General features: G+C 34.9%; 2 protein-coding genes across 2 annotated transcripts; both read right to left on the bottom strand.

The window, feature by feature from the left end:
- Positions 1-1,926: 1,926 nt before the first annotated feature.
- LOC142613004 (pentatricopeptide repeat-containing protein At4g19220, mitochondrial) lies at positions 1,927-4,861 on the bottom strand. Its single transcript, XM_075785184.1, has one exon. It carries the CDS (start codon positions 4,836-4,838, stop codon positions 2,016-2,018), a length of 2,823 nt encoding a protein of 940 aa, XP_075641299.1. The 5' UTR covers positions 4,839-4,861; the 3' UTR covers positions 1,927-2,015.
- A 2,883-nt stretch (positions 4,862-7,744) lies between these two features.
- LOC142613414 (arabinosyltransferase XEG113) lies at positions 7,745-24,768 on the bottom strand. Its single transcript, XM_075785776.1, has 13 exons — positions 24,376-24,768; positions 22,203-22,487; positions 21,844-22,049; positions 21,083-21,188; positions 19,993-20,249; positions 19,219-19,354; positions 15,415-15,509; positions 15,203-15,256; positions 12,948-13,061; positions 10,444-10,542; positions 10,239-10,358; positions 8,385-8,471; positions 7,745-8,266 (listed from the first exon to the last, which is right to left on the bottom strand). Exons 1-13 carry the CDS (start codon positions 24,566-24,568, stop codon positions 8,099-8,101), a joined length of 1,920 nt encoding a protein of 639 aa, XP_075641891.1. The 5' UTR covers positions 24,569-24,768; the 3' UTR covers positions 7,745-8,098.
- Between the last annotated feature and the right edge of the window lie 2,330 nt (positions 24,769-27,098).

The raw sequence follows: 27,098 nt of genomic DNA, 5'->3' as shown, positions 1-27,098 counted from the left end.
TTTTATCTATTTTACCTACTCACTTTACAAAACATGCTGCAGCAGTGGATCTATTTTAGCTTTCAACACAATAAAATAATATAAATATCACAATAAAATAATATATTCACTATAATAAAATAATATATCAATTACAATAAAATAATATATCCACTATAATAAACAACAATCACAACCACCTGCAACCGCTACCGCTGTCACCGACTCTTCCACCGCCACCACCACCGCCACATGATAGCAAATAATTGTCTAGGGTTAACAAGTGATTTTTTTAACCCCAAATTATACTTACACATTTTTTTTTAACTAAAACAATTTCTCAATCATCATGATATAGCAAATAAGAAACTCGAGTAACAATAATATTTTGTTTTAACCCCAAATTATATATGTACAAAACTCAAACTAACAATAGAACATGATTATGCATAAATACTTAATTTGACATGTAGCTTAATCCCACTGATAAAGAAAACCACACAACAAAGTCCTGCAAACAGAAAATTTCCAATACATTTCAATACAAATACATTCTGTCCATTCATGGATGCTCTGAATCAAAACAAATGGATGCTCTGAGATCAAATGACAAAACTTTTCATTGAGCAAGAACAACAAAAAAATTATTGCATCTAAAATAATAATCTGAAAGAACAAGAAAAAGAAATCATTGACCACATTCTTTGATGTTATACCCAAATCAAAAATCCCACATTCTTTGATGTTATAAACTGAGCTGATCGGCGATGTGGGTCTGAGCTGATTGACGGCTTGGGATGGCTGGTGGGTCTGAGGTTGAGAAAGTTGATTGGCGGTGGGTCTAAGCTGATCGGCGGCTTGGGATGGCGGTGAAACAGAGAGGTGAGAGTTTGAGAGAGTGGGTCGGTGACATTGAGAGAGTTTGAGAGCTTGGGATGGTGTGGGTTTGAGGCTGAGAGAGTTGATCGGCGGTAGGTCTGAGCTGATCGGCGGCTTGGGACAACGGTGAAACAGAGAGGTGAGAGTTTGAGAGAGTGGGTCGGTGACGTTGAGAGAGCTTGAGAGTTTGAGAGTTTGAGAGCTTCAGATGAGATGAGAGTGACATTGAGAGAGAGGCGTGAGAATAAAAGAATGAAAAAAAAAAAAAAAAAACCACCTATATTATTTTAATCCGGGGCTGAATAAAAAATTTTTTTTTTCTATAGCTCTCAGCAACAATGCACATGTATCTATAGATGTGCACTGTAGCAATGAAGCTAAAAAAAATAGCTTTAGCTCCACTGTTGGATGGTGGTTTTTTGTATTTTGGTGGAGCTAAGATAGCTATATAGCTATATAGCTCTGCTGCTGCAAGTGTTGTCCCAAAAAACTGTGGTCTCATTGATATTATTTTCTAAGTTATTTTACATAGCTTCTTCTTATTGAATTTGAAGCAGTGAGATTGGTGGATAGAAATTGTGATACCCCAATTTGATTGATCGTGTGATGTGTGTGGGTATGTGATGAGTCCCATATCGGGTATTTACTGGGTTGAACTGGGCTTTATTAACAACTGCAAGGAGTCTCAATTGTGACTAGTCCTTTTGAGATATAGTGCAGATGTGGCTAGCGCTTTTCCTTGGGTCGTTACATATGGTATCGGAACCAGCCCGGTAATCCTGTGTGGGCTCGGATACACTACCCCACAAAGTAGGCCCTAACGAGGACATTAGGGATTTAAGTGGGAGAGATTGTGATACCCCAATTTGATTGATTGTGTGATGTGTGTGGGTATATGATGAGTCTCATATCGAGTATTTGCTAGGTTGAACTGGGCTTTATTAACAACTGCAAGGAGCCTCAATTGTGACTAGTCCTTTTGAGATATAGTGCAGACGTGGCTAGCGCTTTTCCTTGAGTCGTTACAGAAATAATCAAAGAATATAATTACATTAGATAATTCATCCATGATATTTTCTTCATTTACAAAAAAGAAAAAAAGAAAAAGAAAGAAAAGACACTATGTTGCCAAACTCAACACATTGATGAACTCTCACTCACCCAAAACCAACATCAATTAGGCTGTAACCTGCTGGCTTTGTCAACCTTTGATCCTGAATTGTTTTTCTTAATTCCACAGCTTCTTTCCATCTTCCAGAAAAAACGTACATATTGGACAGTGAAATGTAATATGCAACATTGTCAGGTTCCAATTTGAAAAGAAGCTTTGCCACTTTTCTTCCCATCTCAATGTCTCCATGATAGTTGCAAGCACTAAGCAGTGCCCCCCAAACACCTGATTCAGGTTGGCTCTGCATTTGCTTGATAAATTCATAAGCCTCATTGAGCTTACCACACCGACCCAGCATATCAACCATGCAGACGTGATGCTCAGTGACAGGCTCCACTTGATATTCCTTCAACATATGATCATAATACCAGATACCTTCATTGACAAGCCCAGAGTGACTGCAAGCCGATAAAAGGCTTATAAATGTACTTTTAGTTGCCATAGTTCCAGCCTTGTACATTTCGTGGAATAGTTCAATTGCTTTCTTACCATTGCCATGATACCCATATGCAGAAATCATAGAATTCCAAGCTGCTACAGACTTTTCCTGTGTATTTCTAAATATTTGGATAGCAATGTCCAATCTTCCACAATTGCTATACATATCCAGAAGAGCTGCAGATATAAAAGGATTTTCCTGAAATCCAAGACGAAATACATGACCATGAATCTCCCTTCCATATCTTAGAAGTCCAAGTTGAGTACAAGCTGAGAGGATGCCAATAAAGGTGATCTCATTAGGTCCATATTCAAGACAACAAAATAGTTCTAGTGCTTTTCTAGCATCCTTATTCTGAGAAAAAACGGAGATCATGCAATTCCATGAACATAAATTGCGATTTGAACAGGAATCAAATACTGATCTTGCACTCTCAGCATCCCCACATCTGCCATACATACTAATTAATGCATTCTGCACACGGGTATCTGATCCCATTAAAGTTTTAAAAGCAAGCCCATGAAGAGATTTTCCTTCAGAAACCAACTCTAGATTCCCACAAGCTAATATGACATTAACAAGAGTAACAGAATCATGGCTGATATTAGGTTCCTGCCTCATTAAATTGAAAGTGTTTATAGCCTCATGGAAATGGCCTTTCTGTGAGCAGCCTGCAATTACTGTGTTCCAACTAGTAATATCTGCCACAATATTAATTCTCTGCAGCAATGAGAAAGCGGCTTTCAAGTCTCCACAATTAATATACATGTACATGAGGGAATTAACTGCAAGAATTTCATTTGAAAATCCCAATTTCAACTGCCAAGAGTGAATGGATTTACCAAACTGGAGAGACTCATGGGAATCACAGGAAGGAAGTATAGCTAAAAGCGTTGACAAGCTGCATTTTGAGTATAATTGGAGTAGTTCCCTAAATAAGTTTTGAGCTTCTTCAGAATGCCCATTCTGAGAATATCCAGATATCATTATATTCCATGACACCAGGTCTCTATCTAGCATAGTATTGAACAAGAGTTCAGCCTTTGTTGGTCTATAGCATTTTGAATACATGTCCATGAGGCAGTTTTTTACTGATAAATCTGATTCCATTTTCCTACGAATGGTGAATCCATGAATGGCTCTTCCTTCTCTCAACAACATTTTTTCTGCACATGATGGAATTATGGTAACTAGGGTCACTTTGTCAGGTTGAACAGACCATGTTACTTGCATTTCATGCAGTAGATCAAATGCTTCAGAAATCTTTCCACTTGAGGAAAATCCTTCAATCATTGCATTACATGAAACAGCATCCTTGTGTTTGATTTCTTTGAATATAGTTGCTGCAGCCTCAGTGTCTCCACATTGTGAATACAAAGAAATGAGAGAGTTGGAAACCGAAATGTGAGAGCTGTCCTCATAACCCAGTTTAATACCGCAACCGTGAATGACTTCACCAAAAATCAGCTCTCCTAGACTAGTAGATGCTGAAATAGCACTAGACAGAGTTACATTATCTGCTTGTTCTCCAAAAAAAGCCATCTCTTTGAAGTACCATAAGGACTTCTCGAAATGACTGTTATAGACACATCCACTGATCATTGAATTCCACGAAACAATGTCTCTCCATTCCATCCCTGCAAACATAAGCTCTGAAGAGCTCAAATCACCGCATTTTGAGTACATGTCCAAGAGAGCATTGCATAGAATAGAATCAAAAAGCAACCCAGATTTCAAACTCAACCCATGTATTACTTTTCCTTGTTTCAAGTGATTTGCATGAGATGAGGCCGACACGACCACCAAAAGAGTCGTTGAATCAAACCCGGTTCCTTCTTCAGTCATCTCCACAAAAAGTTTCATTGCTTCACTAAAGTATCCATTTTCAACAGATGCAGTAATCATAGCATTCCAAATGATCACATCCCTATTATGAATTTCATCAAACAAAGCGAATGAAGAACCAAAATGTCTAGCTCTAGAGTACACAGTGAGAAGAGACGTGGAAGTGGGCAGGTGAGCTAGACCACCTATCTTGAGAGCAATGCAATGGCCAATACTGGCAGTTACAATGTTGGGTCTTACGGTGCAGGATTTGACGAGATGAAGAGCGTGGTAAAATCGGTTATCATGTGCATGGTGATCTCTTTGTGACATTTCATCGAACAGTTGCAAAGCAGTGGAAAAATAAGAAGAATGAAATAGGGGGCTAGTTTTTGGGATAAGAACATTGTAAGTATGGAAATGGAAGTGAGGAAACAAAGCAAAGGAGGCTGATGATGAAAGTCTAAGTAGCAAGGCCAAGGAGGTGTTCGATATTTGTTCAACTGTTCCTCTTATTTTGGCCTTCACTGCCCACCCCGCGCGCATGCCCTTTGTTTAGCTTACCGTTGTTTCAGTGGACTAGTGGAGTGGAATAAAACTAAACTTAAATAAATAAATTTACTTTTTTATTTTTATAAAATAATGGGAAAATATACTGCTTTATGGATTTATTATTATTATTATTTTTTTTTGTGTGGAAGATTTTTTTTTTTCTCATAGTTTGAGATTTACAAAGGGGGAGAGAGAGATTTAAATCAAGATGTGCTCGTTGAAAATATGAGATGTTAGTTGAGCTACACCTTTTGGCACTTTATAGATTTGTTGATTAGCTAGAAAGTAATATATACATCATGTGCAATGTGATCTCTTATTTTTGGAAGTCCTAAAACACGATTTTTCTTTGGAAGCATCAAATGGATGTTTTTACTTAAAATGATGTTTTTTATTTTTTAATTAATTGACAAATACATAGGATCATAGGGTTTGAATTTATGGTGTTTGTAAGGTTGCAATTTGTACCCGAACCCAATAGTGTAAAGGGAACAGGCCCAAAAAGCCCAATACAATGAAATTTATAGAGAGTGAGCTTGAAATCTAGGTTTTATGGATATTGGATAACAAAAATGATGGGCTAGCTCCCCAATTCAAATGCAACGAGCTGTTTATGTAACAGAAAGTCTCCTCGGACATATGCCGAGAACGATTTGTATTGCTTTTCTTTGTTCTAAAGATAGATTACAATTGAGGGTGGTGTGTACAATGTTTTTTTCTTTCTTCTCCAATCCCCCCACTCGAATGCCTTTCTTTTCCTTTTATATCATCCTCCTTCTTCCCTCCATCTTCCACGTATGGATCAAATCACTGATCCAGATCTTTGTCCCATCCACCGCCCTTTTGAAATCTTCAAACAATAGCTGTAAGACTGATCATCACTGTTCAGATGTCATTTCCTTATTAATGCGGCCAGAGAGGTAGGTGCAGAGTCTTTAATGCGGTGGTAGCAGCTTTTTATAAGATATTTCTCGTTCATTCTTCCTCTCTGTGCCCTTGTGGAGTACATCTTCACCCACGAGACCTTTTAGAATATCATCCTTATCATCAGGCTATATCATTTGACATTCACTTCACTTAGCCGAGGATACGCCCCTCCTTAGACCATTCCCATCAACCTCATTAACAATAGTAGGCCTGTGGACTTTTAAGTTCGACATAGTTATTCCCACTAAACCCTCCTCGAACAGATTAATACCTTCGAATCTAGATCAAGACCTAAAAACATATTTTGACCCTTCTGCCCCAACAATGTCCCTTTATGAAAATTAATTACTTTTTAGATAGAATTCAAACTCAAATTTCTTATTTGAGGATAAAAAACTTACTAGTTGGATTGATTGAAATTCGATTTTTACTAAAATTGATACTTGTCAAATAAATGGGTCTTGAAATGGTTGTTTAAAATGAGTTACAAAAGCTCACTTTTTTGGGAGTAGGGCCAGCTAAAGGTATGAGGCAAATGGGCAACCGCCTAAGGCCTCAAGGCTCCAAAATTTAATCCAATAGAGATATTTATGTATTAATGATAGTATTAATTAAACCCCAAATATTAGCCAATAAAAAAAAAGTAATTTTTTTATCAAAGGAAAACTAGGAAAAAAAAAGAAAAGAAATTTTTTTTAATTGAATGTGGCAATAGCTGTTTGTTTTTCTCATTTTTAAAGTGTATAACTCATTGCCCACCCACAAATAATATCACTCTCTCTGTCTCTCTCTAAAATAAAAAATAAAAAAAGGTTGGAAAGTGATTCTTTAAAGCTTCTTAGTTGCACTTCAAACCATCTTCTCCATTGAGCTTCGTGACGAGTCTACTCCTTCATTTCAGGTTTGACAATTCTCTAAAACGTCTGATTCTTGCTTTACCTTCCATTTGTTTTATATTTGAAACTTAGCTCTTAGTTTTTAAATTTATTTGCTTAAAAAAAAAAAATTCACGTTCACTTTCTTTGTTTCTGTCCATGTCAACACCTCTATATAATAAATAAAAAAATTGAAAAAACAAGTTAAATAAATATATAACTTTTTTTTTTTTTTTGGTTAAACAAAGCTATGCCAACCCCTGGGCAAGACGCTCGAGTTAAAACCCATCCTTTTTTGATGCAACTAATACTTATGGATGTCCACCAATGAAAGACTACTAGCAACAGAACTTAAACCTAGATAGGTTAGACGAAGTGTCTGAACCTTACCAACTGAACCATTTCCCGCTGGCAATATATATATAACTAATTGCTAGTAAATAAATTTATCCTACACGTACCAAATAATTGCAATTTGACGGAATCTCTAGGAAGTGGCGCTGAATTGCTATTTAGGAAACCCAAAGATCTCATCGAGCAACCACTAGACCAACACTTTAGCTCACTTCCTATTTTAAGTTGGTAGACTTCCACCCAAAATCTTTATTTTTTTTTTAGGCCGAAACGTGGAAATGAAACGTTGAAATCCAAGCTCAATGAGCTTACAAATGTTCGAGTGCACCTGATAAATAGTAGATTTTTCACGCTTCTACCAAAGGTAACTCTATCTAGTAGACTAGTACCTTTTTCCATTGTTGTGTGCATTGCTACACCTAAGAATTTGCACTACTTCACCTATCTCAGTATTTGACATATTTGCATCGGGTTTTACTTTTCCAGACAAAAGAAGGAGACAACTTTTTCTTTTTTGGCAAAACAAGGATTGTGTTTATTGACATAATCAACCTACACCAACATAAGAAAAGGGTACTCTTACCTCTAAGGTAGCAATGGGCATTTATAAACTCACTCATTTTACTCTTTACCGATGTGGAACTAAGCAAACAAAACCCGAAAGTTGGCGGACACAACCTAGGTTCAACAGAGACACTATCAAATAATAGATTTCAAAGAGGGGGGGGGGGGGGGGGGGAGAGAGTTCTCCATTGTAATACTGATTAATCAAAAGCAAATGAATTATCATAATGTTGTGAAGAAGCAAACAAATTACTGCTCTCCCCTCCTTCGAATCATTTGCTTATGTTTCTTTTATTTGCACTGTGAAAAAGTGAATATAAATCATCTATTGTTACATAAGATACAGCTCATCTCATCTCTATGTTTAATTAGTTTTTCTATTTGGATACAACATCTCTTCTTCTGTGCATACGGGCCTGCTTAGTTTCAACAACGAGTCAGGAAGTAATCCAGCTCTGGAATTTTTCTTTTCTTCTTATGCCTTTCTCCCTTGCTCTTATAGTATTGTGACCAACATAAGCCTAAGGTTGTGCCTCACAAAGGTGGGTGATCGTCTGCTGGAGTTTGAGGTGCTTTCGGTTTCCAACCAGGTTTCTCATCCCAATACATATCATAATATATGTGTCCAGGAGTGTGATCAGTCACACAACACCATATACCAACATACCGCTTCACACGGTCCCTGAATTTCTGTTCCCTTGTCTAAACATGAAAATTAACATTCTCTCAGCGAAACATAATCAAGTGCAAGTTTTCTTTTTAAACGCAACCTTGGAGATTAAAAATATTACATGAGGAAAAATATTTAAAATATACTTGCCTTGTCACTAAAACCTAGGAAAGCATCTTGCATCGAAGAGAATTGAATGACCTTAACGTCCTTGAATGAAGAGAATACCGCCTTGAACTGTACAAGTAAATATCCAACATGTTCAGTGAATTTTATGGGTAAATGAGCATCTCAAAATATTCAGCTGATGGGCACACACCAGTCCAATAGAAGTTACTGTAAGAATCTACAATTTATTTAACGAAGGTTATTCAAATAACTATATATTTTCTTTAGTTTTTAAGTTACACAAACCAAATGGGTCTTGAACAGGACCTTACCTTCCAGTCCTTAAAGTGAGAAATGCCATTTAGTGTCCAATGACTTTCAAACAAATACACATATGAAATGTGTACTGCTCATACATTATCACACCCAAAATTTCACTTCTAAATGATTCAAAAGTACTCAAACACAAGAAACTTTTTTTGAAAGTGTTATTGAATTTACCTAGAAATTCCATTTGACATCCTTTTCTCAATTTAACCATGACAATGTCACTAGAAACTAAACCCTTACTAAAAAGAAGAGAGAAATAGCAGATTGGCAACATTATGATGTAGAAGCCAGCATAGAAGCTACGTCTGTTTATCATTTAAGAATTTCGAGTTGGTTTGAATTTATTTAATAAACTACTTTGGCTCACCATTTGGAAAAATTACAGCATGACTTTTTGTGGGGTGGTTATGGTGATGAAGTTCAAATGCATTTGTTTAATTGGAAGTCTGTATGTCTGCCATTACAATCAATTGATTTAGGTATTCAAAATTTGCTGTGGAGAATTGTAATAGCTAGCAAATATGGCTATGATGGGGTGGTTGGTGCTCTAGAGTTTCAAATAAACCTCATGGGGTTTCTTTGTGGAAGTACATTAGAGGTGGTTGGGGAAGATTTTCTCAAAATATCATATTCGAGGTGTGAAGGGGTTTTCGAATCTGTTTTTGGGACGATTTGTGGTGTGGGGAGTTACCTCTCAAGGAAGCTTTCCAATATTGTGTCACATATCAAGGAATAAGGATGTGTTTGTGGCGTAGCATTTGTGTTGGAAAAATGGGATTGTGCACTGGGATGTGCTTTTTGTTAGACTGATACAAGATTGGGAATTGGAGAGCTTGGAATCTTTCTTTGCTCTTTTCTAATCTAATAAGGTGGGTCAGAATGAGGAAGATGAAGTTTTGTGGTTAGCGACCCTGGATAACCTTTGCAACCTGGAGGCCTTTCTGGAGTGGTTCTTTTGAAGTGAAAGCTCCTTCTAAAGTAGCTTTTTTCACTTGGAAAGCAGTGAAGGGGAGAATTTTAACATCTGGGTAATTTGAGGAATAGAAATATTTGTGTTGTTAACAGGTGTTGTATGTGTAAAAATGATTGGGAATCGATGGAACACCTGCTATTCATTGTCCTCATGCCTCTGATTTATGGTCCTTTGTGTTTATCTTATTTGGTATCTCCTGGGTATGCCTAAACAAGTGGTTGAGTTGCTTGCTTGTTGGTTTGGAGGTCTTGGGTGACATACGACAGCCTCTATATGGGGTATTATTCCACGGTATATTATGTGGTATATATGGAGAGAGTGGAAAAATAGAATCTTTGAAGGGGAGGAGCATTCTATCATCGAGTTGAAAAGCCATTTCCTTCTGTCTTTATTTGAATGGAGGACTGCATTGAGTGGTCTTGTCATACCCTCTGTTTTAGATTTCTTAAGTTTATGTAACTTTGGGTAGACTTTTGCTTCCTTGTACACTCCCTGTCTACCAAGGATTTTCTTTTCTTTTTTTGGGTACTTTTCTTCCTATTTTCAATAATTAAAAAAAAATTATTTACTGATTAAAAAAAAATTCTAGATACCGTTTCTTCATTGCTGCGCTTTGGAAATCTGAGTACGCCTTGTGGACTGGTACCATTCGATGCATGACAATCTTGACTTCCTTCTTGACAAAGCTTAACATCGAGCCATGAATCTTTCACCTGTCACAAGCAGCGAAAGAGAATATGTTTCTAGTAAGTTACAGGTCAAGAAAAGTGACTCTGTGATCTAATGCAACTCATTTACCTGTCTTGGTACTGATGGATTCTCAAAGAAAGAGTACTCCTTAATATCGATCTGGGGGCCAAACTCCTCCTCTGGCAGTTCTTTCAACATTACATTTACCTGCAGGCAATGCATATTCCTTAGTACCATAAATGATAAAGCTGACAGGAAATACAACAAAGTTGACATGAACAATGAGATCATTAACAACCCTATCTTCAATTTAAATAATCTGTTGGAAACTTGCAACTAAGAAAACACATTTTGTAATAGACTATGGATCAGAATAGATTTCTGAACCATCTAAAACCCTTTATTCACTTCAACTATAATGAATTCCAACTTCTCACATTTCCCAACACAAAGGAATTTTCTTTGGAACTTTTCACTTTCTATCACTCGATAATTATAGGCAAAAAAGAATACATGCATGTGACCCTAATCAATTTGTTGAAGATCCATAGCTGACCCCAAAATTTTGGGATTAAGGCTTGGCTGTATTTGTTATCTATCAATAATTATAAAGAAGATAAAGCCAACAAGTACTGATAAGGTCATCTAAGGTGAACCCAAAGAAAGAGTTTAACCAAATTTAAGATTTATCCTTGTTTCCAAGTGATTATTCTCCTCTTCCACCACCTATCATGGATGGATGAGAAAGAGGCCTTAAAAAAATTATTTAAGGTAGATTGCAGGCTGATTTTCTATGCAAATCCAATATACTCAGTAAAATGAAAATGTTTGGATCATCTCATTTACATAGAACTTTTCAATGCAATCTCTCAATCCAAAGAATTTTTTAATGCAATCTCTCAATCCAAAGACACTCAAAAGTAACCAAGTGTAACAAAAGGATTGCAAATTCAAACCAACTCTAAGTCACACAAGATTGTACTTCTAATGTTACATTCAAAAAAAATGACATAAGACTTGTAAAATGTTATTAAATGTACCAACTCCAAATTCCTGACTACAATAAGACTAAGATAAATGACATTAAAATTAAAGGCAACATTAGAAGTACACCTGTTATGTATGTAATGACCATAAAACATAGGCAGAATTTCCTATGCTGCCCAATGTAAATGTGAATTCCCCAAAAATCCTCTAATTCTTTACCAAAACAAAGAGATTCTGGTCATTATTTACTCATCTGGACACCTAGTTTGTGACACTTCACATTATGCATTGTGAAAAACACGATCCTCTAACTTACCACGACAAAGAGACTAGACAATTCCAGACATTACTTACTCATTGAGACTGCTGGTTTGTGACAGTTCACACTAAGCGCTGTGAAAAACATCCAAAATAATAATGGCAAGCAACATGAGACACAAAATTTAATGTAGTTTGATAAACTCTAAACCTACATCCATGGGCAATGCCTACCATAAAATCCGCTATCAATGTTAACGATAAGAATACTCACAAACATAAACTAACCCAAATCTCCAATACAACTGAAGCTGCTCTAACACAACTACAAAAGACAAACTAGACAAAACTTTTTCTTCACGCTCTCTCACACAAAGGCTACACCACCACTCTACTTATTAGGGACTATTAAACCCCTTTTTCTTTCTTATCAATGTGAGACTAACTCTTTTAATAGGAATTAATTCACCTCCTTAGTACTCTTCTAATCAATATGGGATTCTAAAACCAACTAGGAAACCTCCAAACTTATCAATCTGCTGAGCCAAAACCTCCATGGACCTTTGATGGTGCTCCTGCTACTGTTTCATGCCAGCAAAAGACTGCCAATCAAGAGAATCTTGTACCATCAGCCATTCTGGATCAAGGCTTTGATACCAATTGTAATGAACCTAGTTGTGGTCTGAAGGTCAAAAAAAAATCATGGTCTAAAGGTTTGGGGAAATGAGATGGTTGAGTGCAATAGGGAATGTAAGTGAATTGACTTGGTTTGAGGTAGTCATACTCCAAGATTGGTTCTTTAACCAACTAATAATTTGTACAACTCCTTGTAACAAACTAAGTAACTATTCTTGGTTAGACTTCACAGGGTTCTTGCCTAGTCTCATCCCTGGTTCCCCGCACATGTTGTACACTGCTGGGCTGGTCTTGGTGAGTCTTGATGGGTTTTGGGCAGGCTTGGGGCTGAGTATAAAAAATTTATTTGTACGCATAGGTTTACATTCAAAAATTGAAAATTAAAGAGCATATAAAGGCCCACTTAGAAGGCGAGAATTGATATAACCATTGCAAGAATGCGAAACTTAAAAATCTGGCCACTACTTGTGTCTGATAAAATAGTATTATCAAGGGTAACTTGATAATGTAATGGCTAAGTGTGTCTAACAAAATACTATTAGGTGATTACTTCTAAAGAGAAACTCTAGTCAGAAAGGTCATGGCTCCACTGGTTTCTAATTCAATGGGGCATGCAAAATCTATTTGATTTTACCACCATGAGCTGCTTCAATAATCAATATCAAAGAATGCCAATAGAATCTTCCAATAGGTCACAACAAAAACCTTAAGCTGCAACAAAAAGGAAATACCTCAAATACATGGTCCAAAGGACAAATAAAAGGTTGTCTAGTCACAGAGCCTTCCAAAACTCCTGGGTGCGCAAACCACAGCCTATCCAACCTGCACCATAGTGGAGGCATGACCTAAATTCACACAATAAAAACACAAAAGAGATCAAAATATACACTTTAATATTACCAGAAAATGCAATTTCTAATTTTAGCAATTAGATATTTATGTTCTAAAAACTCAACCAAACAAGCGTGTCTCCTTAGTTTCACGATATTTTTAACGTAAGTAGATATTAAACAGGCCAAATCATTTGGTGCAATGTTGGTATGTCAATTTAAAAAGAAAGATTTTTTCAGTGGCTCACTCTGAAAAAGATTTCTAGATCAAGGATTTTTGAATTGTCAGCCATTACAGTTACAATTTAAAGAGCAATCAGCTTCATAATTCATGTTAACACTTCTCAACAGAATGAGCTCACTGACCACCACATTTAAGATTCCTTTTGACTTTTTTTTTTTTTTGGGTTTCAGTACCACAGTTAGAAAGTAAACGAAATTTGCGAATTAGCTCTAACTCAATTGGCACCTCCTACCCTTATAAGTCCACAGCGGAGGGCAAGGTCGTGGGTTCAAGACCCATCAATTACATGTGTTACTAATAAAATCAAAGTAAAAGAAATTCAGTATTGGTGACCCTAACATATAAATTGAAGCTTGTAAACTCCAGCTCAACAAAATTTAAAACTCAGCCAGCTGCATAATTCTGTGTAGTAAAGACACTATTTAATATCTTATATGTGTGTTGGACACGTGGTGTGTGTGTAGACATGCATGCAAATACACTAGACATGCATAACTGATAAATTAACCCTAAACTCAAAAGTTTAAATTGTGATAAAATGGTGAATTTAATCATCTTAACCATCAACACTTCCCTCACACATGGACCTAGATATCCCCTCAACATATAAGAGGTAGAGTAGGGATAAGGGTTTTAAAAGATTTATTTAAAAAAAAAAAAAAAAAAGGGGACCCATCATGTGGAACATTTTAAATGTTTGCATAGGAGGTAGACTAAAGATAGGGTTCAAACTTAGGACCACCTACTTTGATACCATAATAAATAATAAAAGTTGGACTCTTGTATGTGCCGACGCTGCGGGAAAACAGTGGATCATCTATTGGACTACTGGTAAATTGCTCTATAGCTCATGCTTTGTGGAGTTATGTTTTTAATTCCTTCGGGATTCAATGGGTGTTACCAAAGACAATCATGGATCTTTTGTTTGGTAGGAGGAATTGGTTTAGAAAACACTCTTCGGAAATTAGAAATCTTGTCCCTTTATACTTGATGTAAACTTTGGGGAGAGAACAAAATCACCGTACTTATGAAGATACAGAAAGTTCGGTGACTCAATTGCAAACATTGTTGCTTAGAGTTTTGTTTGAACGGTCCCACATGTGGGGTTTTACCACTAGCAATTCTAATTTTGTACATGACAACTTATTTTTTGTAAATCTTTAGTCTTTTTCAATAAAATCTCATTATCAAAAACCTAGTAATAATAAGAGTTGGACTCAGGCTTTCACTGTTAAGCCCAAGCTAAATGACTAAACTCAAATAAAGCCCAATAGTCCAATAGCACAGCCCATGATAATATATAAATAAATAAAAATAAAAAAAAACCCTAGACAATTATAGAATATCCCCTTACAATTAAAAAAAATTGGCTTCTTGCTGCCTGCTTTTTTTTATTTATTTTTTTTTTTTTGATAAGTAATAAATTTTGGTATAAAAAAGAATCACCCAAGTATACAGGAAGTATATAGGGACAAACAATCAATTACAAAGGTTACATAAATCTGGCTTGTTGCCTGCTTAACAAAGTTGTAGTTAATAATAATAGCAACAATGATGTGACAGTAGTAAATAACATTTTGTTGATAAAACAAGATAAGTATATTCTGCACGCTGCACCTAATTTTGATACTCATTCATCCAAGTTCAAAAATACATATCAGCAAATTTAACATTGTGACATCCAGTATGCCTTCCTCTCTAATATATTATTACTATTATTTATTTTTGAGGAACATATATTATTATTGCAGATGTGATATGTTATAGCACATTTGTGCCAAAAAAAAAAGATTCACTATGGTAGTGGCTATGAGGGACAAATAGTTCCAAATGCACTAATTTTGAAATATATATTAATATAAACTACCACAAAACCTAGAAATTTATGCCTGAAAGTGTTAACTATCCTCACCAGTGTACGATTCAACAATGAAGCTATCGCAAGTGCTGTCCTTATTTGTTTCATCTGAAAGAATCATTCATAAAATACTTCATGAGATGAAATCAAAAAAATACAACTCTACTTTCGATGAATAAAATAAATAAATAATTCATGAGATGCAATATCGCAATATCCAAAAATCGAAGGTGTTAGCTGGATTAGGTTAGTACATACATACATACTTGGTAATTAACTAGAGAAAAGTGTGATTCAACAGTATGTTGCCCATCTAGTAACAAGCTCTTGGGAATAGATGGCTTAAATGATAAGAATCCTCCTGCATAACCACAAAAAAGTTATGCAACAGTGAATTAGTGACACTGTCATATACACCAAAGATAAAGGACCCATGCAGCACTTCATTAACTATAAGTAGACGCCATAGAGCATACACCCATACATTCAAAGTGTGCTTTTCCTGTCTTCAGTTTGGTGCAATTTAGGTTCCTGATGAGGCAGATATATCTAAGGGAAATGAGCTACATTTGGTTAGGATGGGGGAAATAATAAAAATTGAAAAATGTGGTTCTAAGGAAAAGACAATAAAATTGCCCAATCTTGCATCCCATGAGTAAATTTCAACTCTCATGATATTGGATCACAAGAAAAGGGACAGATCATAAAACAAACTTGCACTTTTTAAACTCCAGCAGTCTCATCCAAACCAATTCAAGCCAAAAGTACATAAGAAGCAAGGGATCACATAATCATGGGGGCAAATTAAATGTTGAAAAACATGTAACCATGTAGTCTAACTAATTATACTTTTTAAGTTCAAAACAAGCCTGTAGCAAAGAAAGCAATAAAATTTTGAAATTAAAAATAATGAAGATAGGTTAGAAATGAATGAAAATAAGCTCAAATGCATGTTTACAGCTCCAAAAATTTACCTACATACAGAAAGTAAGGAGGAAAAAGTCCTTGGAACTATTCTAAAACACTCAAACAATCAGGCCAGGACAAATATAAATAACACAGACTTCCATTAACCAGGTTATGATATTACAGTCTCTCAATATAAGTAAAAAAGTAGTGTAAACTTTGACAGCTTGACTTCTAAGTCTAAAATGCCCAAAATATTAACGATTAAATGTTGAAGAAAGCTATTTTGACCCGTATAATATATCAGCCCAATGACAACAACTTAAACAATTAAAATTAAATCAATAGCTTCATAATTATAAAAACAGAAATTTGAATATAATAGAACCATTTGGAGAATTCTTGCGCGGATATTTTGACAATAGACTCCCAGCTGATAGGTAAGCAAGTGAAACGTCTTAACATTTGCAGATCCCACTTTCCAGTTAAGGTTTTTAAGGTTTTGACTGTCCAAAAGGGTAAGTTGCAGATTGTTAAAACCCAAACATAGAGTATGGCCACACGTAGGGACACCAGGATATCAAAGTTCATATCTAAAATAGACAAAGGAAAAATTGGGGGAATTTTTCTAAATGTGGTTGTGGTGGGTTAAGGTTAGGAGAACTCGTAGATCTAGGTTTAAAATTATTGAAGTAAGGGTTATGAGGTTTTAATAGGAATTAAAAGGTGATTTAATGAGTTATTTGATGGTTATTTGGTAGAAGAAAGTGTGGGGATATCGGGTTTCGATAGGTAAAGCAAAGGGGGTTGATTTGGGTTTGTAAGGAAGAAGAAAATGACAAGTTTTATGATGTTTAGGGGTTGTATGAACAGTACCTCTGAACAACAACTGTGAGAGAGAGAGAGAAGAAGAAGAAGAAGAAGAAGAATAGAAGAAAGAAAGAAGAGGAACGGAGGAAGAAAAGGACCCACAAAGGCTTAAAAGTTAAAACACTCAATAACTTTATTAATCAGCTCTCTCCTTCGAATCCATTGAGCACAATGATAGATAAAGACTCTTCCTTGTCCTAGTAGTGTTAGGACTCTTAATGAATAGTAAACTAAAAACCTAACAAAAGACTAACTTGGACTCAAGGAAAATAAAACCTAAGATATTTAGAATCCCCTAGAAGAGTCTAGACTCAAGTAAAGTACCAAAATACCCTTAATTTGAATAAATTGCTTAAAAAATTACAGATTTTCCCCTGCAAATAAAATTGACCATAATAATAAAATAAACATCCAAATAAAAATTGTCTTAACCCTAAAAGACTCATACTTAGACCATTAAAACTACATGACTTTCACTTCAATTGGACTTCACAAGTGGTCCCCAAAGATTATTTTTGAATAGGCGAACTTGTAAAGTAATAACAAATTAATCTTCCATGGCTGCATCAAATATAAAATATAAAACAGGATATTCTAGATACTTGGGATTAAAGTTAATGACTCTAGGAGCACAATTTGAGTTTTCAAAGTTCAGGAAGATAAGAACCCAGTGGGAGGTGGACTTTTTGCCTATTTTTGCCTTAAAACAACTTAAGTGCACTGAAAATAGACATTGGTTAACATCATAAAGCAAGAAAAGTGTTTGTCAAACCTTAAATTCCATCCCAAAGATTCTTAGCAATCAAAAAAATTATGATATTTTTAGAAGAATATTATCATTGGTTATCAATTGTGCCCAAGGTAATGAGCAAAGGAAAAGCAATTGATGACATCTTCAACTGTTCGTGTGTGTGCACACGTGTGAGAGAGAGAGAGAGAGAGAGAGAGAGAGAGAGAGAGAGAGAGAGAGTAACCCTATGTTGTCATTCCTCACTTTGCCTTCGGACAGGAAAATGGCCTCCCAAAACACACAAGGGACTAAGGGTCGAGAATTATTTATCGATGTTCAAAACACAATGACAAATCAGACCAGATAAATTTGTTCTATTTCATTCCACTGAATATGGTTAATACATAGTGTCACATTCTCTCTCTCTCTCTCTCATTACTTCATTGTTATTGCCATTGTCATATATACCAACTATGCTCAGTGATGCCAAGAGTGCAACCAGAGTTAATGTTGGCAGACTTTATTTGGTTTGAGATACCAGATTTCATTTGATGCAATGGTGCTTATTGATGTAATCCTTAAGCCTATTTAAAAGAGGCTATGGCAATAGTTTGAGCAGTGCAGTTAGAATTAAAATCTTTCTGAGTCAGTTTTCTCTAAACCTTTGTGGTGATTCCAAGCACCCTATATGGTCAAGCCTATGGTTTTCTGTTTTTCCTTTTCTTTCGTATTCTTGCAAAACAATTTAAATAAAAACATTTTGGGTTAACAGTTTTCTCTACATTTTGCTGGTGATTCCAAGCAACCTTAGGTGGTGAAGCCTGAGGTTTCTTATTATTGCAAACCTGTTCTACATTACCCACCCCTTGCAGAGTGGAATCATGCATTACCATATGAGAAATATCAAGAACGGAGCAAATACAAAATGCTCTTCATTTTGGCATTTTACATCTCATTGTAGCTCCTTCACCTTAAGATATATAATATGTTGTTCTAACCTACTACTTCAATGATGGAATTAAGATGGACAAACAACATGGGCAGTGGTGATACAAAAATTCCCACAATCTCCCAAATCCAACATGGATCAGCCCTGAAATTCCCATCCCTGCTCCCTGCTTAAGTTAAGGGTGTACTATCAAACCTGTTCCAGCAGGGAAGGGCAGTTTATGCATGAACTCATTCCATTCTGATAATGGTCAAGTTGTCAAGATTATTAATTGAAACACCATAACTCATTCCATTCTGATAGTAGTAATTATACTTTGCAGTAGTGCATTCCTCAAAGGCTAAAAAACTAATGTTTAAAGAAGGCATATTTGTAGATTTTTAGGCCCCTTCATCAAGGATAATCTGCAAAGGTGAAGGGTCCTTTTTTTTATACTTGGTCTGAGATGCAGATACAAAGGATTATAGACAATCAACAAGCCATGCAGATCACTGAATCAAAGACCCTGCAACACCTTGAGAGACTCATGTCTACAGAATAATGAATTATAATATTGAATAAGATATGCAACCTAAGATAAATTGGCGAGACATGCAACATGTGGCACCGAATTACCTGGTGAATCATAGTATTCTGGTGGATCATAGAAAACCATGGCTTCCCGAAGCCGGTGCCGCTTTCCTTCAGTACCTGCATACTGAAATGTGGTATGCACTGCATATGGCTCCAATCTGAATTGCTGATACATGGCCTGCGATTATAGCATTAGGGTTTAGGGCATGCTTGATATACAGTTTGTTCAGCTATATTAATCAGGTCAATTAAAATTCTTACAAGCTCAGTGGTAATAGTTGCCTCAAATAAAATTAGCAAAGAAAATGAATGTCTAGCATTTTGAGGTAGAAAAAAATTTGACGCAACATGAAAACTGAATAGAAAAATAAAAATACCCTAGAAATCAGCACCTAAATTTGCTTGGAAATAACACCAAGTGGGATAGAAAATCATCTATGGTTGGCTGGAATCAACACCAAGCCATTTGAAAAGGTTCCAATTGAAATGTATTCATCTTAACTTGTCTCCATAGGAGTACAAGAACACAATTATATAGACTACTAAAACTAAAACCCTAATTCTAGTTGATCTAGGAAAGCATTTATTGAATTACAAATATAACCTCGACTTTAGGAAAATAAATAAAATACTAATCATTTAATTAACTAATAAGACCTAAAATAAATCTCATTGAGCAAAAATGCAGTTGACTTCTAAAATTAAATAAAACAAAATTGAAATGAAATTGTCTACAAACTTCCCACATCACTATCGTAGAGAGAGAGAGAGAGAGGAGACTGCTCATTCTACAAAGAGCAATTCCACATATCCTACCTGGACAAAATAAGTATGTCCACTACAAAATATACTAGCTGGCAGGATTCCCAGCTTGAGATTTCCATCAAAAGCATATACAAGTCCACTCTCCTCATCCACAGGTGGTCCTAACTGCTTGTGTAAAAGATCATTAAACCCATTTTGATCCCATATTTTGTCATCAGCTATAAGCATTTCTTTCCATGCCTTTGCCAGTTTTTTTGCAGAATCTGTTGGCCGCCAGTGGAATATTCCTATATTGTAGGCTCCAGTAACTGTTGAAGATGAAAAAGTAAAATTGTGAGTGTGGTGCTTGTTAGAATTATGGTTAAGTGATTAAATTCACCATTTCCTCATAGCTTAAGCTTTAGGGAGAATTGGTAATTACACATGGTATTAAAGCAGGAAATCCTGAGTTTAAATTAAAAAGTGCTTATTAAACCATGGAGTTCCAAAGGATAAAAGTTTATAAAGTTCCAAGTTGATAATTAAAGAGTAATGATTTGATAATGAGCCTATAACTAGAAAGACTGAATGGGACTTGTCCTAGAAAACAAAGCATCTGGGACTTTCTAAACATCAAAGAATGAGAAAGGGTGCAAATAAGGTCATCCTAAGAGGTTCCTGGTAAGAGTTTGTACTTTAAAAATTTTCCTGAGTTCACCTTTTTTTTAACTGAGACTTTTGTCTTTGTACACATATGTGAAGCACCATGTGGCAGAAAATTGCAAAAAAGTAACAAACTGTAATGGGTTCTATAGCAAAAAAGCATACTGCACTAGTTCCCTACTTCTTAATGTAATCAAAATTAACATTCTTGCCAATCCATTGCAGCATAGTATTAAATTTTAATTGTGTTTTGGTTCCAAGCTAGGACATTAAAAAATGTTGACCCTTTCCAAGTATCCATTCACTGGCAGACACATTTTCACATCAGTTCATGAGATTTCAACTAGTATTTCACACACCAATCATTAGGAGAACTCTTATATGCGAAAGGGGTAACAACGCATGCTTGCACAGAGATAAATGAGGTTATTATGAACAATAAAGTAAACGAAGGAAAGACAAACACGAACAGTAAATCTTGTTTTACTACAAACTTCACCTTGTTGCCAATTGTCTAGCCTGTCATCAACAACTGTTGGTACGACTTGATCACTAGAAGTTAAGACATCTGCTTCAGGAAAACGAGCAAAATATGGCAGTGGGTTCTGTTTCAAGACATAGCAGATAAGGTAAAGTGAGTTTGATTAATAGTAATCTTCAGAAGGAATATAATAGATGTATAAAAGAAAAAAACCTTAAAGATACTGATTATAACAAATATATACTGATCTTAGAGTGTCCTTGATGAAATAACATTGGTCGCACAACAAACAAAATATGAGAGTGAGAAAGACAAACAGGAAAGAAATAAAATAAATAAATAAGGGAAAATATACAGGATATCTAACTGGGAATAGAAAAAGGTAAAGAAAATCAAAGAATAAAGACAAAAATCACTACTGAACAGGTTCACCACGAAAGTGGAATAGTTCTGGGGTCACAAATCATATCATTGGAACAAAAACATAATAAATGCTTTTGCTGCTCAGCACTTCTAATCAACAAATCTATAACCAAGGAAAGCAAAAGAATATAATATAGATTATTGGGGAGAAAAAATTCTAATTCTATTTATTATTAAATATCAAGTTCTAGTTGTTATCCCCACTTCCCACCAGACCCTGGCCTGCCCAATATGGAGTAAAATACTCATAAGTAGATATTTATTTATTTAGTAAAAATACACACAAAAAAAAAAAAATTCAAAAACAATACCCTGATCATGCAGAAGATCAAATAGGACTTGAGCTGAAACCGTACCTTCAACCAAACCATGTCTGTATCACACATCAACAGTTCGAAACCATAGGGAAGGAATGAATCTATCATAAAAACTTTTTGTCTCCCCATCTTATGAAATGTTGGAGAGCCCCAGCCAACATCAACTGTGCTCATATGGCTGCCCATATCAAAAACAGGAATACCTTTCCAATACAAAGCCTCCAACAATTTGGTATCCATCGCACCTTAAAAAACAATTTTGAACTCCTTTAAGAGGTGTAAACTTAAGTATAATATACGTGGATATGATTTTTTCAAGAAAATAAATATTCAAATATCTAAGGAAAGTGAGTGCAACTGCAAAAAAGCTATGAAGCTAAAATTAAGATTTAGCTTACCAATAAGAAGGTTAGAGAGCCCCAAATCTGTCAAGTGTTTAACCCAAGTCAGGATAAAATCCATGAATGCATGGTTACCAAAGGTCACTATTATGATGTTATCTTTCACCCTTTGCTGAACCAGTTCTTTGGTCAGTTGAAAAGCCTTCAAAGGTGGCATTTTTTTGGTTTGTGAGGGAACTTGCCAAATAGGGGGCATCAACACACTTTGAGGCCCTGTAGTTAAACCCACTGTTGCTGATCGAGAAAAATTGAGTGCTGGCTCTGTTGGATGAGAATCCACATCTGGAGAGAGCATGTGCATCAAGAAAAGTGAATTGCATACTCAAACATAGAGAATAGAGAACTTGATGAACCATTGAGAATAGAAATTCTAGGGAACAAGTATTAATAATAATGCTCAGGAACATGAGCTTTTCAAATCTATCCTAGCAATTCATGCAATATTGCATCATTAACAGAAGGAAACAGTTCAAAAAACTTCTCCAGTTCCCTCTTGAAACTAATAATCAAGGAAACAGTCCTCTTAAGAAGTCTATTATTAGCTCATTCCAAAATAGGTCCCATGTTAACTGGTCAGTCCTAAGATCTGAGCTTATATGCAACACTCATAACAAAAATTTTGGAGAAAAAAGTAAAAAGGTGCAGATGATACCAAAGAGGCCAATGCCTAAGCCAAAAAAAATGAAGTAGAAGAGCCCAAATTCCAAATGAATGAAAACGTGACTGAATCAGTCCTAGTTACTCTTCGGGTCGGAGTGGAAGAATGGAGGAGGAACATACCGATTACTATTAGAAATGAAATCTAATTAGATTAAAATCATATTCTACACATTCTAATCTTATTTATTTTAATTCTAGATAGATTCTAATTTGAAATAATTCTAATTCTAAATAATTAGATCAATTAGAAATATCCAACAACAATAGACCTTTCTAGGTAAAAAAACTCTACCCAGCAGAAAAAGCTCCCACTTTTATGGGGTCTGGGAGAGGAGTACAAAAGACAAACAAGCACCAAAATTGATTATCATAGTCCCCACTTGAAAAGTAGAAGATATTGAAAAAGGCTCTAAAGAGAAATCTCTACCCTAACACTCCAACACACGACTCAATGGTTTTAGTTTTACCAAGAAAAACTGCAAAATGTTTAACAGCATAACTTATTAATATGGAAAACCCATTTTACCCAAGCAAAATATAAATGAGATTGGCCTTACAGTTGCACTAAAACCTAAACCTAAATGGGTGAGCATAAAAATGAAAGCATAATAGAGATTAGTAGGTTATGACATCAAAAGTGCAAAATACAAACAGCCACCAAACTTGATTGTCATAGTTCCTACTTGAAATATGCAAAACATTGAAGTTCTAAAAAAAATTCTCTACCCTAACACAGAACTGAAACGGGTTTTTTTTTTTTTTACCAACCAAATCAGCAAAATTGTTTAACAACAGAATTTAAAATGAAAAACCCATCACAGCCCAAGTAAAATATAAACGAGATAACTCCACAATTGTCTTAAAACCCAAATGAGTATGCATAAATAGATACAAAACACAAACAAAGCACGAAACTCGATTATCATAGTTCCTATAGAAATGTACAAAACGCATAAGTAGTTCTAAAGAGAAATCTGTTACCCCAACACTCCAACACACAACTCAAATGGGTTTAGTTCTTACCAATCAAATCAGCAAAAATGTTTAATAGCAAAGCTTAATAATATGAAAAACCCATCACAGCCCAAATAAAACATAAACGAGATTAACCCTCCAGTCGACCTAAAACCCAAATGGGTGTGCATAAAAGTGAAAGCAAAACAGATATACATAGAGATCGGTAAGTACTGACACAAAAAGCGCAAAACACAAACAAGCACCATACTTGATTACCATAGTTCCTACTTGAAATGTACAAAACATTGAGGTTCTAAAAAGAATTCTCTACCTTAACACTCCCAACAAGCAGAACTCAAATGGGTTTAGTCTATACCAACCAAATCAGCAAAAATTTTAACAAACAAAAAAATAATAATATGAAAAACCCATCTCAGCCCAAGTAAAATGCAAACGAGATTAACCCTCCAATCGTCCTAAAACCCAAATGGGTGCGCAAAAACGTGAAGGCAAAATAAAATTCATATAGAGATTAGAAAAGAAAAAAACATACTGTGAGAGGAAATAGCTGAAGGTGGAGAGGAGAGCCATGAGATGGAGGAGTCAACCAAAGAATTGGAATATATAGCCGAGAAGACATAGAAAGAGGAGAAGATTACACCAATGATGACAGTGGCGTAAATTGTCAAGAACAGAGGCCTTGTATTCGCCACTTCTTGATACCCATTTCTCCAATTCCAACCCATGTGTTCCTCTTTTCTCTTTTCAACCAATCTATGCGTCTATCGAACTAATAACAAGACCCCATGGCCATTTTGGTTGAGTTTGGTTGTTTCTTCGCTTTGATTTCTTTAATGTTTGAGATTCAAATTCAGATCAGTTATGTTTTTGTATTCCTCTTCTGACACTTACCACATGCCGAAGCCGCCTACTAAGGTCAACTCCCTCATGTTTGTCTTAAATCTTAATTTCGTTTCAATAATGAAGAAGGCCCAATCTACTTTGGAACGGGTTTTTGGATTTTGGTACATATGGAAAGGTTGAGAGATTGGATATGAACGAAAATTTGTCTCGTGTCTTAGGTTTTTTTTTTTTTTTTTTTATAATATAAAATATGCATGAGTACATTTTAAAAAATATATAATATAATTTTTACATATTTTTTGAAAAATAATATAATTTTTACGTATATAATTTAAATATTATTGATAGTCATTTTTATATTTTTTTAACTATTTAAAAAAGTGTTGTAAAAATATTATTAGGTAAAAAAATATAAATTGCCAATTTTTTAAACTTTTTTTTTATGTTCGTTAATTCTAAACTCTTTGATTTTTTGTATGCAATAACTTCTTGAATAAATATTTATGAATTTGTTCCATATTTGACTCTCTAAAAATTAATAATTTAAGGCACATGGTGCAAAATTAAACTTCAATTTTAAAATCTAATTAGATTTTCTCTAAATTTTACCTATTTATATATATATATATATATATATATATAATGAAGTTCTGCTTAAATAATGAGTTGCAGTTAGCTCAATTGATAAAATCTTTCTCCTATAATAAAAAAAGTAAAGTTTCTCTCGTCAAGAGAAGATGTCATAGTTTGAAACTATCTTTAAAAAAAAAATATCTTAATTACTCAATTAACTTATTATAAAAAAGTTCCCTTTTCTCACTTTGATTTAAAATAAAATAAATTAATTAAGAGCAAATGAATAAGATAAGAGATTATTATTATGATCTAATAGGACATACACCAATCTAGTTAATAGTTGGGGCATTAAGAGCGGTTGAATTTGTGTTTGGAATATTGCCAAGGGTTGGATGCGATTGGCTGTTGTGGTTTGTGCCATCCCCAACAAGGCAACAACAGATTAAAAATGCCCTCGCCCTTGGGTTTAAAGAGCAACACTCGCCCACCATGGGTAGGTACTAGGTAGCCATCTTTGGAATAAAAATAAATAAATAATCGATAATTTGTGCTATGCACAAGAGTAGTGTTACAGCGTGCAGAGCTAGGATTTGATACTTAAGTAAGATCAATCTAAATAATAAAAAAACAATTTATTTGAATAATAAACAATATTTTTTATATTAAAAAATGGTATTGTGCTTATTAGTTAGATTTTTTTGTGTGAACAAACTTATTGGTTGGAGGTTGTTTATACAAGTATAAGTCATTCTGTGACTTTTAAAAAAAATCAAGATTCCAGTTTCTCCTATTAAAAAAAAAATCATTTACTAGTAGGTTCTAATTTGTTAAACTGGTAGAGTTTCTTATCATCGAATAAGAGATTCGCGATTCAAACTCTACCTACACCGAAAACTAGTTAATATATTTAGGTTGATAATGAAAAATAATATTTATGAAATAAGCACTATAAGTTGAAATGATATTGTATCTATATATTATTATTTTTTTAAATAACTACTTATATGAAAGAGGTTGTTAATAGTTAGATAATGAAAAGTAATTATTATGGAATGAATATCATAAGTTGAAATTATATTGTATTTATATATCAAATAAAAAAAAACTATTTATATGAAAAAAAGTTGTTAATAGTTAGACTAATCTCGGGTGTAACTAATGTGAATTCTAGTTCAACTTTGCTTTGGTAAATTTATTTTTCCTTCTTTTCAAGACTTTTGTTATTGTGCCTGTAATTCTTGGGCTTATATAGTTATTTGTAACTATTGGGTAGTTTGTTTTCTCTATAAGCTAATAAGTTATTTCAAAGTGAACCCAGTGGGGTTGGTCGAGTGGTTGGGCACTCGATCTCAAAGTGGCTGTCTTGGGTTTGATTAGGAGCTCCCCAGTTCAAGTCCGAGCACCAAAACTTTGAAATAACTCCCTACGCCAGAGATTTACCTCGCTATGGGCCCATCTGTCGTGAACAGTAATTAGTCTCTAGTTGAAAATTTTGAGAAAATACTGTGGGAAACAAAAAAAAAAGTTAATTCAAAGTGGGCACTGTTAAAAAAAAAAAAAGTTAATTCAAAGTGGGCATAGTTATTAGCTTTATAAGCTAATAAAGGTTGGGCACTCGGTCTCAAAGTGGATGTCTTGGGTTTAATTGAGAGCTCCTCAATTCAAATCCAGACACCAGCACTTTAAAAAACTAGCGATTTACCCCGCTATGGGCCCACCCGTCGCGAACAATGATTAGTCTCTAGTTGAAAGTTTTGAAAAAACAATGTAGGAAACCAAAAAAAAAAAAAAAAGTTATTTCATTAATTTCTTACCAAGTCAGGGTCTTACTTACCA

This window comes from Castanea sativa, chromosome 10 (genome assembly GCF_040712315.1).
Source record: "Castanea sativa cultivar Marrone di Chiusa Pesio chromosome 10, ASM4071231v1".
Taxonomy (NCBI): Eukaryota; Viridiplantae; Streptophyta; class Magnoliopsida; order Fagales; family Fagaceae; genus Castanea; species Castanea sativa.
The sequence above is the reverse complement of the archived record's forward strand: the minus strand, read 5'-3'. Positions and strand labels throughout refer to the sequence as shown.

Coding starts and splice junctions, on each gene's coding strand:
- LOC142613414 (XM_075785776.1), bottom strand. CDS start 24,568: ATGGGTTGGAATTGGAGAAATGGGTATCAAGAAGTGGCGAATACAAGG. Junction 21,189..21,843: donor CAGACATGGTTTGGTTGAAG/GTACGGTTTCAG, acceptor GTCTTGAAACAG/AACCCACTGCCATATTTTGC. Junction 8,267..8,384: donor TCCTAGGTTTTAGTGACAAG/GCAAGTATATTT, acceptor TTTCATGTTTAG/ACAAGGGAACAGAAATTCAG.
- LOC142613004 (XM_075785184.1), bottom strand. CDS start 4,838: ATGCGCGCGGGGTGGGCAGTGAAGGCCAAAATAAGAGGAACAGTTGAA.